Source organism: Carex rostrata, chromosome 10, assembly GCF_964058835.1.
Source record: "Carex rostrata chromosome 10, lpCarRost1.2, whole genome shotgun sequence".
NCBI lineage: Eukaryota > Viridiplantae > Streptophyta > Magnoliopsida > Poales > Cyperaceae > Carex > Carex rostrata.
In genome coordinates this window covers 3,691,565-3,711,194 of record NC_135927.1, presented here as the reverse complement: position 1 = coordinate 3,711,194, position 19,630 = coordinate 3,691,565, and the positions used below count along the sequence as shown (strand labels likewise).

The following is a 19,630-nucleotide window of genomic DNA, read 5'->3' as shown; positions in this document are numbered from 1 at the left end:
AAATTAAGGAGGGGGGCTGGGGTTAAATGTAGTAAGTGTGCGTGAATAGGCAGTTGTGAGGTAATCTCTACACAATGAATAAATACTAATAGGGGTTATGATTGAGAGGCGTGAATAAACTGTACATGGCTTGTACTAAAAAATAGTTTGGAAACTGAACAGAAGCATTCATGGAAACTTGAGGAAAAACTGTGTATGATGTAGTACTTATGTATATGGTTCGATACGAACAAACCATGTATGTATGTTGAAGCTTATTTTCATGCGAGCTCCTATTCCCATTACACACTGTTAATTTGTAATTTTTTCACACATTCATATATGATATGTCATGTATAATCGCATTTTCTGTAATAGTGCATACAAATTGAGATCAGCAATATATGCCGATACAACTATTTTGGTTTATATTGACAAAAAGCTAGAATTTGGTCAGTTGAGTACATCTACCTCTTGACATCTCCAAAAGACAAGACCTCACTTCTAAAGATAAGTACATGATAAAAATAATCATAATTTATAAGACAAGGAAAAGCGACATATCATTTGAAAGCCTCATGATAGATGGGTGGATTATTTTTTTATATTGTCTAGAGCCAGCGCATTTATAGGACCTAGACATAAAAAAAATCTATGATAATCTCCCCACCCAACAAATAAATTAGTTTATCATTTCCTATATATTCTTTTTTCGTGCACATGAGCAGCTGGATGCATCACAGATTTGAGAACTGAACTCGAATAAATCAACCAAATAAAACAAACGGACGAGGCCTCGAGATCTGTATTCAGTTTGACAAACGAATTGAAGATAAATGAGTAGTTGGAAGCTAGCAATTGGTATTTGGTTCGCGCGTGGCTGCTCTGTGTGTATGTAGAACCTTTCACGGTGTTATGACGTATTTATATTATTTTCTAATTACTATGTTACTTGTAAAGTTGAAGTCGTAACTTTATCATTTAATTTAAATTTAGCTCCAATTTTATTTTATTTTATTAAATAATACAGTGGATTTGATGTGATTAATTTGAATAGAACAGGTAAATTAACATGTTATACAATTATTGTATTATTTTGCAAAAAAATGACATAAAGTTCGACCTATTATTTAGAAAACTTACCATAAAGTAATAATCAAGCGAAAACACAATATGGATCTTTGCTCTTAGAGAGTCCAAAAAACATGTATACTCCAGTCAAGTTGTACAAATAAAATACAAGTATATATCATGTGTTAAGATAAGATTGAGGGCGCTTTTTTGGTTTTGACTACCTGTTTCTTATATAGTTAGCTCAGGGAGCCTCCAATCCAGGGCAAGTCCCACGCGGAGCACCATCACTTCGTGATTGCCGAAGGACCTATACACACTGTGTAAGATTTAAAAAAAAAAAATTGCGGACAAAAGGAAGAAATTTGTCGAACAACTGATTGAACAAGAGAGGTGGCATACGAGATTTGGACAGACGCCATGCAGAAGAGCATGCCCGGACTCACTCGTGCTTGATGGCTCTCTTTAAAGAAACATGAATGTTCACTCCTGACGGTTATATAGTATGTACGTCATTGCACATTTGCACTAAATATCATAATTACAAACTTCACATAAGCATTAGTTTATTAATCAGGTTTTGAAACAAAGGATGACCCCTCTCCGAGTAGCCCGGTCAGTGCATCTTTGCAAGGAAGTTAAGAGTGTGATGAATATATTAGTTGTGTTAGCATGTTCCCGGGTCTTATATCAGTTCCACTGGAACTTAAGAATAAGTTCATTAATTAAGAAATAATCGTATGGTACATAAGTTGCAATGTAGTAATTATGGATAATTGAGATGGAATGCGTGTTTGTGTCTGTAGTGTTACTCAATAATCACCACTGACATCCCTGTGTACAGTGTTTTCAAGAATGATATAATTGGCATGTGGTGGTTAACATATGTTTGTTTATATTTGTTTATTACACATGTTATTTAGATATTTTTACTTAATATATAGATTTGATGGATTTGCATTGGCTGCCTATAATTTATTTAATTAGAAAAATCATTAATTATGTCTCATACATCTAAAAGCCATTTGTTGCAAATATTTTAGGAAGCGTCTAATTGTCCACAGTTTTTTGTCCACCATTTGTCCACAGCTTTGACTTGTGCGAATACTGTAAAATTATTTCTACATGCTGTATAATTATACAATATATCACATAAAATATATCAGTTAATTACAAAACATCCAGCAACTATTTGAAGTGGTCCCATGATAGTTAAAAAAAAATTCCAACTTGCACAACAGGACAAAATAAATGTACTTTCAAACTGTATTTTCGGAAATTACAGTTATAGGAAGTTATTGGCAGTTAGAGTTAGTTATTAGCGGTTATTGGCAGTTAGAGTTAATTATTAGCGTCCGCACTGGGTTGAATCTTGTATACTGTAAAATTGAATCTTGTATACTGTAAAATTAAATCTTATATACAGTAAAATTTTCAATTGAATCTTGTATACTGTAAAATTGAATCTTCTACACAGTAAAATTTACAATTGAATCTTGTATACTGTAAAATTGAATCTTCTACACAGTAAAATTTACAATTGAATCTTGTATACTGTAAAATTGAATAAGCATAACTGTAAAATTGAATCTTGTATACAGTAGAATTTTCAATTGAATCTTGTATACTGTAAAAATTAAATCTTGTATACAGTAGAATTTTCAATTGAATCTTGCATACTGTAAAATATATACTGTAAAATTGAATCTCGTATACTGTAAAATTTTCAAATAATACTGTAAATTTTCAATTGAATCTTGTATACTGTAAAAAGACAGTTAGAGGAGAGTGGATAAGATTGTGGACAAATGGTGGACAAAACCCAATGGACAGAAACATTTTCTCATATTTTATTATGTAATTCTTTGTTTAAATTTGTAAGAGATACATGAGCCATGAATTTATGTGTTATCTTATTTTATTATGATAACATTGGTTCGGTATTCTAAATAGATAACAACAAAAGTATTTTTATTATCTCATGTGAGTCGTCATGCAACAAATTATTTTTCATTTAAGAGTTGTGAACCTTCGGGGTTTGGTGCTCGAATAGCAGCCTTTTCCTTTATTTGTTTTTTTCTTTAGTTGGTTCCAAATTTTGTTTCCAGTGACGTACAGGAGATTTGTTAGTTGCTGAAGTTTAATAAAAATTTCTTCATTTTAACATCATTACGGTCATATATATTTCAATTTAAAGGAAATTTGAGATGCATCACTAAATTGCAGCTTAGTAAAAGTTAAATTAAGACCATCCGATTGTAATAGCATGGGAAGATTTGAACTGACGTTGAAGTGGTTTTCTATAGTAGTGTTTTTCCATCTCCGTCAATTCGTGACATTGAAGAGAGAGAGAGATGCTAAGTCTTGACTCTTGAGATCGGCGCACTATATCAGAAATCAAAAGCCATAATCGATTTTGTGTTAAAAAAACTAGAGGATGTGTGGAATTCAGAAGATGCATTGCTGAGAAAAGCTACATCCCTGAGTGAAGCCTCTGCTCTATTGGTCTCCATGAGTTCCATGCATGCTAACACAGGTTCACCATGTATGGGCAATTGCTGATGAATCCAATTTGGATGAAGCTGATTCCAACGTCTAGGAGTGTATTGCTGCAGTCGAAAACATCCGCATTTTTGTCAAAATCACCATCTCATATTTCTTGAATGAATTGGGGAGAACGGTACCTGCCGTACTAGTACCGGCTGCCGACAAGGGAATAAGCACATAACTAGCTAGTGAATTTGTTCGCTCTGCACAGACTTGGAACTTTGATAGATTTTTTTTTTATTTATTGAGGAAAAATAAGGATCTATCCTTATTTGTTTCTATTGATTACTGATAAAGAAGGCATTTATCCTTCAAAAATTTTAAAAACTACAAATTTTCCGATTTTATTGCATTTTCTATTAGAACTCAATTTCAAATTTATAAAGTACCCATTTTATCCATTATTAAAAAAAAAAAAAATATGTAGTATGTTCAATGGAAATGTCAGTCTTAATTAGTCGGTTTCCAAAGGCAAATGGTTCAATTCTATACTTCGGACACATAGACAAGCGTATACCTAGTGTCATTGTGTATTCGTCGGAAGTAGAAAATTGTCCATTTTTTCTCGAGAACCAGCCAATTAAAACAAAATTTTCTTAAACATGCTACATATTTTTTATTTCTTTAATAAAAGGTAATGGATTCTTTGTACATTTAAAATGAGTTTAAATATAAAAGCCAATAAAATTAGTAAATTTTTTATTTTTTAAATTTAGAAGGGTAAATATGATATTATGAATTTTAGAGGGGGGAATACGTAATTTCAAAGATTTTGAGGGGCATATATGAAATTCCCCAAAATGAAAATATTAAATATTCAATCATGCCCTCGCTCCTTTATTTTAATTTTTTTTTACTTTTAAACTGGAAAAGACAGGGTCGGTGAGGAAAAAATAATTGAAGTTGATTTTGACTATAGTTGTTTGATTCTAATTAAATCCAATTCAACAATGTACAATAAGAAGATACGACAGCCATAAAATTAAATATAATGAAAATGATAGAAAATAATGCTAAGAAATCCTACTATTACACCCGTTCCTGATTCTCCGTTTCAGAAGAAACAAGCAACAAATGTGAATTGGCATAAGCTTAATTTCCACATCTATCATCTTGTGACATTGAAGAGAGAGAGAGAGAGAGAGATGCCGAGTCTTGAGAGCGGCGCACTGTATCAAAAATTTAATGCCAGAATCAATTTTGTGTTGAAAATACTGGAGGATGTGTGGAATATACAAGATGCATTGCTGAGCGGAGCTACATCCCTGAGCAATGCCCCCCCTCTGATGGTCTCGGTGAGTTCCGTGCTAACACAAGTTCACCATGTACTGGATGCTGATGAATCCAAATTCGATGAAGCCGATTTGGAGTGGATGGCTAAAATCGAAAGCATCAGCATGGCTGTCGAAATCGCCATCTTTGATTTCCTGAATGAAGTACGGAGAACCGTACCTTCTGTACAAATACCGGACGCATTCAAGGTAATACCGGACAGATTCAAGGTAAAAAACACAAAGCCGGTGAATTGGTTCGCTCTGCACGGACTTGGTACTGAGATGACCAAGATCCAATCAGACCTCCATGAGATCAGTGCCACTGATGCTGTCAAGGACAGAATCAGAAATGGCACTGCCCAATCGGCTTGCCTCTCAGTTGAAGTTGTGCCTACAAGTAAAATTGTTAATGAGATGGCGCTTGTTGGCTACGAGGCCCTCCAGAAGAGCATCACTGAGAAGCTTCTTGATCAAAGTACAGATCCAGAATGCATCCTTGTTGCAATCTTGGGACCAGAGGGTGCTGGAAAAACCACACTCGCGCAAGTGATTTACCAGAGGTTTGGTTTGTTCCTCTACTAACATCACATATTGCAGAAGTTACTAAGAATGGTCATTATTTTTAATCGTTGATACTATATCCTGTGTCGTTTCTTTTTGTAGGACTGAGGTGAAGAGGCACTTTAACATCTGCTTTTGGTTTTCTCAGACAAGCCATGTTGACTCTCAATGTCCTGCACAGTTCGAGCCGATAGATATCTTGAGAAAGATGTTAGCAAAAATTGAGCCTGAAAACTCGATGGATAGCAATGAAGAAAAGCAAATCATTTCAAGGATTTATGAGTCCTTGAAAAGGAAAAGGTATCTTGTAGTCATCGACAATATTCATCATTATATTGTAATCAAGAAAGCTCTTCCTGATGAAAATAACGGAAGTCGGGTGTTGATTATCACTCCAGAAATCAGTAATTACGAAAGAATCGCTCTCGATATAGATCCCAAATTTAAGTATGAGGTTCCACTCTTAACACATGAGGATAGCCTAAAACTGCTGCTCAGAAAATCCCCGCATGATATAGATTACCTTGAAGAGTGTCCTACTGATATCTTGCATAGAGCGCGACAAATCGCAACCCGGTGGGGTAAATCACCTATGGGTTTGGTACTTTTAGGTGGTCACTTACTATTCAATCCATCGTTTTTTAATGATATTGAACTCCTCCTGGACATGGATGCTACAGCGAGATATAGTGATGTGATCATTAGTGTCTACCTTTATCTACCAAGTGTTCTTAAGAAATGTTTTGCATGCTTAGCCGCTGTTTTCCCCATCAATTACATAATACATGCCAATTCTATAATTCGGTTATGGATAGCTGAAGAAATTATATTGAAGAACAACCAAGGAATGATGGAGGCTACCGCTGAAATCTATTTAAATGAACTAATCCAAAGGTATTGCATTATTTATAATTAATTGATATATTTAATTGTAATGAATTAAATTATCTATTTGATTCTTGGTAAATATACTTTTTATATGCTCGATAATATATGAGAAAGTTCCTTGGCAATTTACCATAATACATTGTCTTTCCGATACATTAAAATTATGAAATTGATAATTAGTACTTGTGAACAAAATTATGGAAGAAATTATATATTCATTATATCTATGGCCCTGTTATTAGTATTTTTTCTTCTTTCCTGCGGCTATTTTAATATGAAATTTATCATTTACAGGGGCTTAGTGCGTGTTAGCTGGGTATACTACCATAATCAAGCCAATCAGCCAACTCTTGTAGTTGTTCTACATCCTAAGCTGCATGACAACTTCAATTATTACATTCGCACAAATAACTTGTTCCCTGTCGATGCCGTGCTCGGTCAAGATGCATTCCAGTTAATTAATTACTATGGGGACACTAATGATGACCCTGCAAACTTTCATCCATTGCGCCGCTTGGCAGTACATCTTCCCTTTCAGTTCAATACATTTTCTTCATTTGAAGAAGGAAAAATTATGCGGGGCTTCAAATATCCAAGCCTCCACTCTTTGTTTTTTTTCGGTTCTGTAGCACCAATGATGTTTTGCCAATTCAATTTTCTAAGAGTTTTGGCAATTTATCAGGCCCGCATTCAGTTCTCCGAGGAAGACCGAACGTGCTGGTTGGATGGTTTAGTTAACTTAAGATACTTGGGGTTTATAGTGTGCTGGATAAAAGCTGGATCACTTCGAAAGAAACTCTCCCAATTTCAGAATCTCCAGACCCTCGATCTATCAGGGTCTATCGTTTTGGGTCTATCTGAGTATATAGAGAAGAACCAAAAAGTGAATATCGTGGGTCCAGTTAATGAAGAATTTGAACGGTGGTGGTCCCCAGTACCAGATATGTGCCAATGAATTAAGTGCTCGGTAACAGCAAAGTGTGAGAAGCACATCATAATAATTAAGTTTGTACCAAAAGTTTAACTTGCTCCATTGTGGAGCACTCTTTACTTGTTTGCATTTTGCTGTATTAAGTTTGTGTTTCAACCTAAGAAAATGTTAAATTTCCTGTATGAAATTTTTCTGTATTAATTAAGTACAACGATTCACGATATAATTCAGTGTAGATTCAATCATAGAAGGATAAATCAGAATCGGAATCGTTCACTTTGACCGGTGAATCAGAATCGGGTGAACCTGTCAGAATCGGCTGAATCGGATAGGAAACTCGAATATTTTTTACATAAGCTTGTTTTGTACTCGGTTTGATTTGAAATTTGGATTTAGACTTAATTTGAGCGTATTTAAGATTATAATGACTTTGAATGGTTGATGGAGATGTATCTTCGCTTGATGCGAAGGTGGATGACGAAATTGGCGGTTGGTGGTGATACAACTTCACGCAGGCGCGAAGGTGGTTGTCGAAGCTCACTCTGATACCACTTGATGCAAACCGGTCCCATTACGATATTGTCCCTTAAGCTCACGTACTGGTTTCGTAGTACTAGAGAAGAGTATAAAATCACAAACAGAACAAAATACCAAAACAACAAACTTTTCTATTCATTTTATCATTTACTATTTTTTCAACAGAAACTTTCATACATATTTAAAGGAAAAACGATTTTAGAAGCTATCATAGGAAATGCAAACAAATAAATACTATGAATACTAATTCCAACGAAAGGTTTAACCCTTGGCAGAACCCATGCGGTCGGACTCGGTTTAGAAGACTGACATGCAGACCCATTGATTTCCACCGATGCAATCAATGAGAATTTTCTCTTACTAAAACCCATTCAGTCAAATTTATAGAATTAATTCCTTAAAAATACGACCCATGCCATTGAATATGTGGATCAAATTCAAGTTGTATATACAAACTCTTGATCGGTCTGGATCTAGTGTGGCCATCGTTTACGTCTGAATATGAATCAGATATGTCTTCAATACGCACCGCATCAACATTGATGTAATATCTAATTAAGTGTGCATCACTGTAATACTCAAATGTATATTAAGAAGTTGGAAAAAGGAGTCTGAAAGATAAAGACATCTATTGATCATCACTCGAAACCGAAAACAAACAAACAATGAAAGTTAGTTAATCACTTGATTTCTTCAATCTTCCAACGTTGATTCGTGTGGTCATTCTTTGCCAATACTACCGGCAATGTATTATCATACGCATCATGATAATACGAATCAAGTACCATAGAAGTGTTGGATAACATTCTTATTTCTCGGAAACCTTTACCCATATCGCCACTCTCAGTCCACAACACTGAGACATCTAAAGAGTTCCTATCGAATGGGGCCAGCCGAACCTGTCAATTGTTTTAAATTGTTTGTCACAACAAACAAACAAACAAGAGATAGTTTTATCATACTTAATGATTTGATGTATGCAGAATTGTGTATACATACAAGATGATGGAAGAAGCTGTGCTTAATAGCTTTGCCGGTGGCTTTGTTCACCAGCGCAAAGGTTGCTCTTTTTTCCTCATCTTTGACATGTTGACAGTGTGTGGTTTCTTTGATCCAGTGCTGTACTTAACCACATCCACATGTTACAATAAATTAAGTTGTCAGTAACTAGGAACCCACAGAAAACTTAAATATTAGCCGGAGCCAATAAAACAGCATCATTAGAGACCTTATCGGCGGGATTGGCCGGAGCCAATAAAACAGCATCATTAGAGACCTTCAGATTGTAGGTCACATTTGTCTGACAGTAGATCTTGACCGTCGGCTGTGACGGCCTGCAGTGACCCAGATCCATGGTTAAGCTGTCGGCACAACGCACTATGTTCCAGCGCTGGCTATTGTTGTTGTTGACAAAGTGGCAGAGATGAACACGTCTGGGCTCATAGACCTGGTGCAAAAACGGAGTGAAGAGGAGAGAGATATCGTCCATCCTACGGATGTTAGTAAACCCCTGTTCCATGTCCTTGGGCATGGTCCACAGCACCTCGTCAGCCGAATCAGGATTGTACAGTATCAACAACACCTAATTAATCAGTTAGAAAATATATATATTAATTCTGGAAAGATATTAATTAAGAATTGAGGGTCGTCTTTGGGACAGTGCTTGATTGCTTCACTGGTGGCATTATTAACCAGAGCGAAAGCGGGTTGGCCTTCAGAGTCCTTTCTGCTGGTGCGGTGTCTGTAGTCCTTGATCCAGTACTGCTCACATCATCTCAGGTTCAGATCAAAGAATTATATTAATTCCTAGTTAGTACATGTAAAATAAATAAAGAAATCACTGAAAATAACCAATTCAAACTAAATTACCCATGGAGATATATAGAAGTATTTCTCAGCAATGAAACCTAACCTGATAACGATCACGGCGTTCGGTCAGAACAAACACGATCTTGCCACCGCGGATACTGAGCGAGTAATCCTCATTTTGGCAGCAGTGGATCGTCACTAGCTGTCTGTCATCCTCCATCCTTGGTTCCTTAGTCCAAAGAGAGAGAGAGAGAGTGGGGGGGGTGGTTAGATTTGAACTTTATTCCTGTCAGGTACACAGATCAAGAAACTTGTTTGGCCCTACCCTCTAATTTCCATTAATTTCCGTTGTTGGCTTGTTGCCTCAACCCAACTTTCAGTTTGGCCCTCCCCTATTGTTTAATTCAAGCAATTTTCAAATTTGGTCCCTTGAAGAACCAACTTTTTATTCGTACAATTAAAAAACAAAATAAAATGAATATCATCATTGTCTTAATATCATTGATTAATAACATCCGTATGGTTCTGGAAAAAAAAATTATTATAATGATTTGGATTGAAAATCCATACTGGAAATTATACTATTTTGTAGTGCTTCTAAAAAATAGAATCAAAATAACAACAAGAAAGTCATAGTAATATAGTGGTAAGGCCTTAGCTTGTATAGTACATAACCCGGGTCCAAGCCCCAGCGGCAACAAAATAATGCATTTTTCCACGGTTCACCATCAAGAAATGGACCAAGTCCATTAAGTATGAACCGGTGCATACAATCTCTCCATTTTCCACAGTAATGGACACATCCATTACCGCTGGTTGAATTAAAATTGAATTTCATACAATCTGGAAATATAAAAATGGTCCACACCAAATATACAATTCTGAACAAAAAATGGTTCATTTAACGGTTGTGATTCCTTTGGACCAGAAAATTGTCCAACCTAGTTGTATAAGATCCTAAAATCCAATTTATTGTTGCTTTCTAAAGAGAGATCACTGTTTTGCATCTCAATTTTGCAGCACATCTCCAAAAGATACATTTAAAAAATCTCCAAAAACAGTGAACACAATTAAATACGTTTTATAAAAATAAAAATTCGTATTTAGATTTATCAAATTTAAAAAAAAAATTTGTAAATCAAATCTTAACAACTCTATACAGAAAATAAAATTAATTTTCGAAAAACAATTAGAATACGTAAAATATGTTTTTCAAAAAAAATTTCTCATGTATAAACAGATTAATTACCTGAAAACATTAAATTTATGCAAAACTTGGAAATGCATAAAAAAATAATCGTGATTATTAAAACCAGAATACATGCCATAACATGGGCTCTGATACCAATATTAATTAACAGATAGAACTTACAAATTACTCTGTTAATTTTCGTGCAGAAGCGGATCTTGCGAGCGTAGCAGTATCACTGGTTCTGCAAGGAATCATAAGCCGAAGCCGGAAGCCGGAAGCCCTGTGTTTTTCACGACCTAAGACCTTCAAGTACTAACAGAGTTTTCTTGGTGCGTTTTCTTGGCAGTCACACTCACACCATAATTACAGAGAAAAGGATATGGTATATATAAAATCAATGCACCTCTTCATAAATGGTCTGCACCCCTTCATAACGGGTTAGCACCTTTTCATAACGGGTCAGGTTTTGAATTCGGGTTTCCCATAATGGGTGTACCAATAATTAAATCCAACATATTTGATAGTTTATGTCATGGATTAAATTAATCTATATGGAGTAAGATGTTGGAAAATTGATCCATGTCTATGATAGTGGACCCAATAGGTGGAATAAGAGTGGAGTAAGTTAATCTACCTGGAGAGGTGAAATAACTTAATCTAGATTAACTAACCTTTTATTCCATTTTCCGTGTTTTTTGAAATGCACATCTTTTTATAATATAGATAGTATTGATGTACATGCAATCAGACATAATTGTTGACAATTGTCAATGGCTGTCTTAATAATTCAAATTTATTTTTTGAATTTCTTAAATGTACATTCCGTTTTACATTAATGCACAATTAAATACATAATTGTTTATTTAGTTTTATATTCAAAGTTTGTAGAACAATTAGAGAAGGATAGTTTAGAAATGGGAGATTCAAGGTTGCATATGATATATTGCAAAAATAAAGGAGATAATGTGTCACGACCCCGCTGCCGGGCTGAGAGTCGTGACAAGAGAGACACCCTCGCATCCATCCATCGCTCCATCAACCTATGTCGCTACAAAAAAAACAAACATAAATAATACAGAGTCAGATGCAAAGCTCAGTAACCAGTTATTTAATGACACGCCTCTCTATAATTGGCTTAATTAAACAACCATTCAAACAGACTGAATTAATCCACACAAATTAAAATCAAATTATGCCTGCATATTTAACGAAGATAGTACCTGGGTCTAGATTATCAGTAAAACAAGTCACATAGTATTCACACTTTTGGAATGTCTGCCACAGACAATTTCCACATTTACAGTACACACAATCTCACCAGTTCAATCAAATTCGAACCTCAGACCCGTTGTCTCATTAAATATGCCCTCATAATTCAATACCCAGTTCAAACATCCAATTCAACCATACAAATTGAAAACACATATTATAGAAAGTCCGGTTACCTAATAACGATCAATTCATAAATCCAATCCGGGATGCAACACTTGATCGGAATCAATGCGACATAGTCGGAATTCCAATCGAGATTAAATCAAATATCAATATATTTATCATAATATTTCCTTTATTTTTCTTTGGATTTTTTCTCTTTTCTTTTCACTTTCAGTTTCATTTTTTTGTTTCACTCTTCATGAATCCAAAACGAGAGAGAGAACCCTCTTAAGGGTTACAGTTCAAAATTTGAAGGTATGCATGAGAGCCACGCGGCAAAATGCCACGTTGGCCTAACTTTTTTTATTTTTTTTGTTTAAGTTTGAATATCTGCAAATTCAACCTTTAAATTTCCTAATATTTATAAATAAGTTCAATATCTTTTAAAAATAATTATAGAATTATCCGGGATGTTAAAATTTATCCCCTTTAAAATAATTTTGTTCTCAAAATTCAAACATATGATATTCAAATTGAACAGGAAATATCAAACGATAATCAAATCAAATTTATCAGATACAGATCAATTAGAGAAGATATTCAACTTGAAATAAAATCAACTTATTTATGTACATTTGTTTACATTGAAATATATACTTAATATAATTCATGTCAAACATATTATATACCAAATGATAATCAAATGGTACCACAAATAACAAATATTACGAAATCGATAATCAGTCAAATTTCGGATATATCAAACAGTCAAAATTTTAGGATCAATCTTTCAAAATGTATAATTAGATAACTTAAGAAGTAGCCAAAATTATTCAAAACGGATCGGATCGGAATACATATTTAATACTGATAACAATTTCAGGAGTCAATTATTTAAAAGAACAATTTTCAATTTGGGTCAGACAGATATAACTCAGAATACTTATCAAACTATTTACAGATATTAGAAAATCCAATTCAGTTCTATTCAATTTAACCAAATAACAAATGAAACTTCGACCCAAACACAGTCCGAGGAACGAATGCTCCGATACTAAAATTGAATAACCCCACTGCCGGGCCAGGAGTCGTTACAAGAGAGGCACCCTCGCATCCATCCATTGTCTCGTCAACCTATGTCGCAACAAAAATAACCGACAAAAACAATACGGAGTCAGCTACAAAGCTCAGTAACCGGTTATTTAACGACGCGCTTCTCTATAATTGGCTTAATTAAACAACTATTCAAATAGACTGGATTAATCCACACGAATTAAAATCAAATTATGTCTGCATATTTAACGATGATAGTACCTGGGTCTAGATTATCAGTAAAACAAGTCACACAGTATTCACACTTTTGGAATGTCTGCCACAGACAATTCTCACATTCACACTACACACAATCTCATCCGTTCAATCAAATTCGAACCTCAGACCCGGTATCCTGTTCAATCAAATTCGAACCTCAGGACCATTTTGCGCATTCTCCGAGTTTGGGAGTTGTTTCAAATTTGGTATAGGGAGGATGACACATGTTTCCACAACTTGGACATGTGATTATTTCATCATATCTCCCCGCAATGTCGCACACATAACATGCGATGTATGCTGGTTGACAAGTTCGGTTTCAACCGCATGATAGGAGACTCCTGTTTGTTTTCTTTCATCTTTTGAAATGGGCTAGTTCAGGTAAATTTTGCATAGGCGCAGTTTTCTGTGCTCTTGGGGCATTGGCTGCTTTGGAGCATCAAGGAGGAGTATTCATGAATCCCTGACCCCTTGCGACGCTTCTTGTGCGGTGGTTTTGCAGCGTTAGCCTTTGATTTGCAAGATTGACTTTTGATTGCAACTTCCCCATATCAGGGGTAGGTAAGTCATCCTCGCTATCACTATGACTTTTAGGCGTGTCTTCAATATAGTTGGGTTTGACACCGGGTTCTTGATATTCATCACTTCGTAGATTCCTCCAATGTTGAAGTGTAACTTGATTGCTCCGACCTACTATTCAGTCTTGTGATTGAAGCCATGGATTGTAATCTTGTCTTTGGTATAGTAGTGGGAACTGAGGATCACGAGATCTAGAGTCTTTTGGGGTATAAGGTTTATGGAGGAACCTGGGTCTATGAGCATACGGGTTACCCTCTGGCCTTCACATTCGCCGGTCAGAAAGAGTGGTCGATTGTGATCATTTGTGCCGAGAAGTAGATCTTCATCATTAAAGGTAATTGATGGTCATTTATCATCCACCAAAGCGACTTCCTGCATTTTCTTTTCTGCAAAGTGCGCTTGGAATTCTTCGGGATGTTGGAGAGCATATATGAGCACCTCATTTAACTCAGCGGACATCATCAAGATATCAAACACACTGACTGCAGCCGGTATTTTCCTGAGCTGTGATAGAAATTGTAGTCATGGACTAGGTACTTGGTTCACCCAGGTTGAGGGATTATTTTCCCTTAGCTTTGGCTCTTGGCCTTTTAGCTTCATCATTTTGAGGTGATTGACGCTCAGGAATATTTGTACCCGAGCAGACTACTGCTTGGCATTCAGGATTTTTGGTTTTGGCATAAATGACTTCTTCAATGCTGGAGGTCTTTTGGTGTAAGTACAACCAGTGGGGGTGTGATTTTTGAAAGATCCATTGCTGGTTTTAGTTTAGTCATATGGGTGGAGGGGATTGGTGCGTGATTGTGGTATATCTTGGAGGTTGGTTTAATTTGTTGCAACAGAACAGATAGGTTAATTAATGATGGTACTTGGGTTAATATAGTGCTAGATATTAATTATGTTGGTCAATTTAGGTTGCACTGTTCTATATGATATTGCTTAACTTTTTGCATGTTATTTGTATTCTATTTGGTGCTATATATATATATATATATATAGATCTAGAGAGAGGGGTTATATATATATAGAGGTTGACTTGGGTGAGCCATGGCTCACCAAGTGTTTGTACTCGATGCCGTATTTTCATTTTGAAAGTCCAAACGACTGATCCGAACTGTTAGATGTGATCTTCATATTGAAATGTGGTTGGAGACCAAATTTTACATTTATTGGAATTTTATTACTATTTATTAAGCATTTTTGAAAATTGTTGTTTTGCTGTGAACAGTAAAAACAGTAAAATTTTCTGGACCATCGGATCAGCAATTTTAAAAAATACTTAATAAATAGTAAACAAATTTCAAAAAATGTAAAATTTAGTCTCTGAACACATTTCAATATGGAGAACAAGATGAACGGTTCGGATCGGTTGTTTGAATTTTCAAAATGGCTAAAATGAGCCATGGCTCACCAACGCGCTATGAGCCATGGCTCATTTTAGCCCAACTCTATAAATATATATAGTTGGGCTACGGTACTTCTCGAAGTAAAACTAGTATTTCACTTCAAAACATCAATCCAAATCGTTCAAGTTGATCTCCATATTAAATTGTGCTTCGAGACTAAATTTAAAATTTTTTGAAAAGAATTTACTATTTGTTTAGAATTTTTAAAAATCACTGTTTTTCAGAAAAAATCTGGGCTATAAAAAAAACGATTTTAAAAAATTCTAAAGAAATAGTGAAAATTTCCAAAAAATATAAAATTTGATCTCTAAGCACAATTTAATATGGAGATCAATTTGAACGGTTCGGATCAATGTTTTGAACTTTAGAATCGTAAATACGAGTGTGAAGTAAAATACTCGTTTTACTTCGCGAAGCACCGTAGCCCAACTCTCTCTCTCTCTCTATATATATATATATATATATGGAGGCTATCCCCTAATACAGGCATATATAATTAAACATATAAAAATAAATCACCAACGATCTAAGGTAATAACAGATGGTAAACTACGACAAACAAACGCCAACTCAAACACGTCAGATGGTGTTAACACACTTTTGCCAATATGTGCCGATACAATCTATTTTGGTTTATATTGACAAAAAGCTAGAATTTGGTCAGTTGAGTACATCTACCTCTTGACATCTCCAAAAGACAAGACCTCACTTCTAAAGATAAGTACATGATAAAAATATTCATAATTTATAACACAAGGAAAAGCGACATATCATTTGAAAGCCTCATGGTGAATTATTTTTTATATTGTCTAGAGGCAGCGCATTTATAGGACCTAGACATAAAAAATCTATGATAATCTCCCCACCCAACAAATAAATTAGTTTATCATCATTTCCTATATATTATTTTTTCCTGCACATGAGCAGCTGGATGCATGATGCAGATTTGAGAACTGAACTCGAATAAATCAACCGAATAAAACAAACGGACGAGGCCTCGAGATCTTTATTCAGTTTGACAAACGAATTGAAGATAAATGAGTAGTTGGAAGCTAGCAATTGGTATTTGGTTCGCGCGTGGCTGCTCTGTGCGTTTGTAGAACCTTTCACGGTGTTATGACGTATTTATATTATTTTCTAATTACTATGTTACTTGTAAAGTTGAAGTCGTAACTTTATCATTTAATTTAAATTTAACTCCAATTTTAATTTTTTTTATTAAAGAATACAGTGGATTTGATGTGATTAATTTGAATAGAACAGGTAAATTAACATGTTATACAATTATTGTATTATTTTGCAAAAAAATGACATAATTAAAGTTCGACCTATCATTTAGGAAACTTACCATAAAGTAATAATCAAGCGAAAACACAATATGGATCATAGCTCTTAGAGAATCCAAAAAACATGTATACTCCAGTCAAGTTGTACAAATAAAATACAAGTATATATCATGTGTTAACATAAGATTGAGGGCGCGTTTTTTTTGTTTTGACTACCTGTTTCTTATATACACTACAAGAAATCTAACATTTAATGGCGCTAAGAAACGCCAGTAAATGCTTGAGTAAACGCCGTCTATTCCAATTTCCGACGTTTCATTCAATGCCGGGAATAAACGTGTCGGCAAAAGTAAATAGCGGCATTTTTGTTCACTTTTAGAGGCGCCTCAACAAACGCCGTCCAAAATATTTATTAGCGGCGTGTCTCCTAGCGCCATCTGAAAGTTTTGACATTGTACGGCGTTTTGGATTTTTTTTCAGGCGCTATGTGAAACGCCGGTAAAAATCATTAAAATATTAAAAAAAAAAAATGCTGCTACAGCAGCGTACTGGATTATGCAGGATGCATCATCAACGTACTGCTATTTATAAAATATTAACATACATTGATACCGCCAAATCCAATCAAAATATGTTTATACATATGAATAATTATAACATATGGAAGAATGCATCACGCAAAATAAAGATCACATCTGAAAAGCTGAGTAATACTTGACTAAAATTGCTGGAAGAAAAGAAAAGTACCATAACCTTCTTGTTGATAATTTTTTTTAGAAAATCATACAAAAACTAGAAACCTCTTGCTGTTAGGATAATTCAATAGCCCTGCTCCAATCTTTCTACAGTCATCTGCAAGTAGAATAGTAATTTTGAAATCTTAGTCTTGTAACATCAACTCTTATGTAAACCGGCTTTTACTCGTAGTTATTTTTTAGTTTTTAGTGCCAGGATTTCTAATTGAGTTCTCATACTACTATAGTGTTTTTGGAGTGCCAGGATTTCTAATCGAGTTCTCATACATATCATATGATATTAATCACAGGGCTTGGTCTTTGTAATTGAATCATTTCATCTATGAATTCAATTATTTGGGTTCAAGGTGAACTGATGTTTCCTAATAGTGGTGGCCCTGGTGTGTATTGTCACTCCACTGAATATTAGCTTTGAGTGATATTACACCGACTAATTAAGACAACCAGTAGTGTGACCTAGTGTGAGATCAAGATTTGAGTTTTTATATCAAGAAAATATCCAATAAAACTGAAGTAGGGGACAATTCTCAAATTCTCAGCAAAGGGGTCAATAATGGTGTCCTTATTTTTGTATCATTTTGGTCAGGTTACATAGAGGTACATAGCACAATTAACAGTAAACACGTATCAGTGTGGTACAACAGTAAAAGCAGGATCACCAAAAAAAAAAATGGTACCAATATTATAGAAGAGAGAGAGAGGAGAGAGAAATTACTTTCATGTTCCTTCCTCTTTCCCCGTCTATCAAAGGACTCAGTGTTGAAAGTTGATCCAAAATTAGCTTTCCACATTTAGAATTCTGTTGAGAGTTGGTCTAAATTCATCTCTTTATATTTGGAGTGCTATAATTAGTCATGGAGCGTGTAGGAGTTAGTGGGTTCTATAATTAGTCATGTAGATTCTGTTTGTAATAGCAGGATACGTGGGGTATAATTCTATTTTGGGGACTGCTTGTAATAGGAGGATAGGTAGTGGGGTACTAAATTTAGATGTTCCAGATTTAGACTTTTTGTTGTGCTATAAATTCAGCATGTTGTAATCGAATTTAATTAAGCAACAATAGAAGTTAATTTCAGCAGCAAATTTCTTCTCTTTGTTTCATTGTATCCTTACAAAATTTCCAACAAATTGGTATCAGAGCCAAAGGTTAGAGATCAGGGCAGATCCGACCATGGCAGAGAACATGAGCGTTTCGAATCCGTCGATTCCGCTGTTCAAGGGAGACAACTACGAGTTCTGGAGCATCAAGATACAAACTTTGCTCAAGTCGCAAGGTCTATGGGAATTGGTGGAGAAGGGAGCACCGGGCATAGATCCCACACCAACAGAAACAGTGAAGCGAGATGCGAAGGAGCTATTCTTCATCCAACAAGCAGTGCATGACACCATCTTCTCGAAAATTGCAGCAGCCACCAACGCAAAGGAGGCGTGGACAACCCTGAAAACAGCATTTCAAGGGAGTACTCGAGTCATGGCAATAAAGCTTCAAGGCCTACGCAGGGACTTCGAAACATTGCAGATGAACAAGGAGGAATCCGTGCAGATTTTCCTCTCAAGAGTACAAGAGGTGGTCAACCAAATTCGAGCATTTGGAGACACCATGGAAGAGAAGACGGTGGTGGCGAAAGTGTTAAGGAGCCTAACACCCAAGTTTGATCATGTGGTTGCAGCAATTGAAGAGTCCAAAGATCTAGCAACCTACACCTTTGATGAACTCATGGGGTCACTGCAGACTCATGAAGCAAGGATGTCAAAGGCTGAAGATAAAGGCGACGACAAGGCATTTTACATGTAAGGGGAGACGTCAAGAAGCAGAGGCAGAGGCAATTTCGGCAGGGGAAGAGGAAGAGGAAGACGCAGAAGCAACACTGCCGAAAATAGTCAATCATATGATGAATCCAAGAACGACATCCAGTGCTATTATTGCAACAAGTTTGGGCACTATCAATCTGAGTGCTATGAAGCCAAGAAAAACATCCAATGCTACTACTGCAATAAGTTTGGGCACTACCAATCCGAGTGCTACAAGAAGCAAAGGGAGGAGAATCAAGCAAGCTATGTTGTAAAAGAAAATGAGCAACCGGCACTCTTCATGGCATACCCCAAAAGCAAGATTGATGCAAGCAACAA

General features: G+C 35.5%; 2 protein-coding genes across 2 annotated transcripts; one reads left to right on the top strand and one right to left on the bottom strand.

The window, feature by feature from the left end:
* Nucleotides 1–4,564: 4,564 nt before the first annotated feature.
* On the top strand, nt 4,565–7,328 carry LOC144560783 (disease resistance protein RPP13-like). Its single transcript, XM_078310032.1, has 3 exons — nt 4,565–5,431; nt 5,535–6,326; nt 6,615–7,328. The coding sequence occupies exons 1-3, from the start codon at nt 4,608–4,610 to the stop codon at nt 7,273–7,275; spliced, it is 2,277 nt and encodes a 758-aa protein (XP_078166158.1). The 5' UTR covers nt 4,565–4,607; the 3' UTR covers nt 7,276–7,328.
* Nucleotides 7,329–8,064: 736 nt separating this feature from the next.
* On the bottom strand, nt 8,065–9,827 carry LOC144560692 (ricin B-like lectin R40G3). Its single transcript, XM_078309936.1, has 4 exons — nt 9,701–9,827; nt 9,017–9,370; nt 8,788–8,907; nt 8,065–8,687 (listed from the first exon to the last, which is right to left on the bottom strand). Exons 1-4 carry the CDS (start codon nt 9,815–9,817, stop codon nt 8,469–8,471), a joined length of 810 nt encoding a protein of 269 aa, XP_078166062.1. The 5' UTR covers nt 9,818–9,827; the 3' UTR covers nt 8,065–8,468.
* Between the last annotated feature and the right edge of the window lie 9,803 nt (nt 9,828–19,630).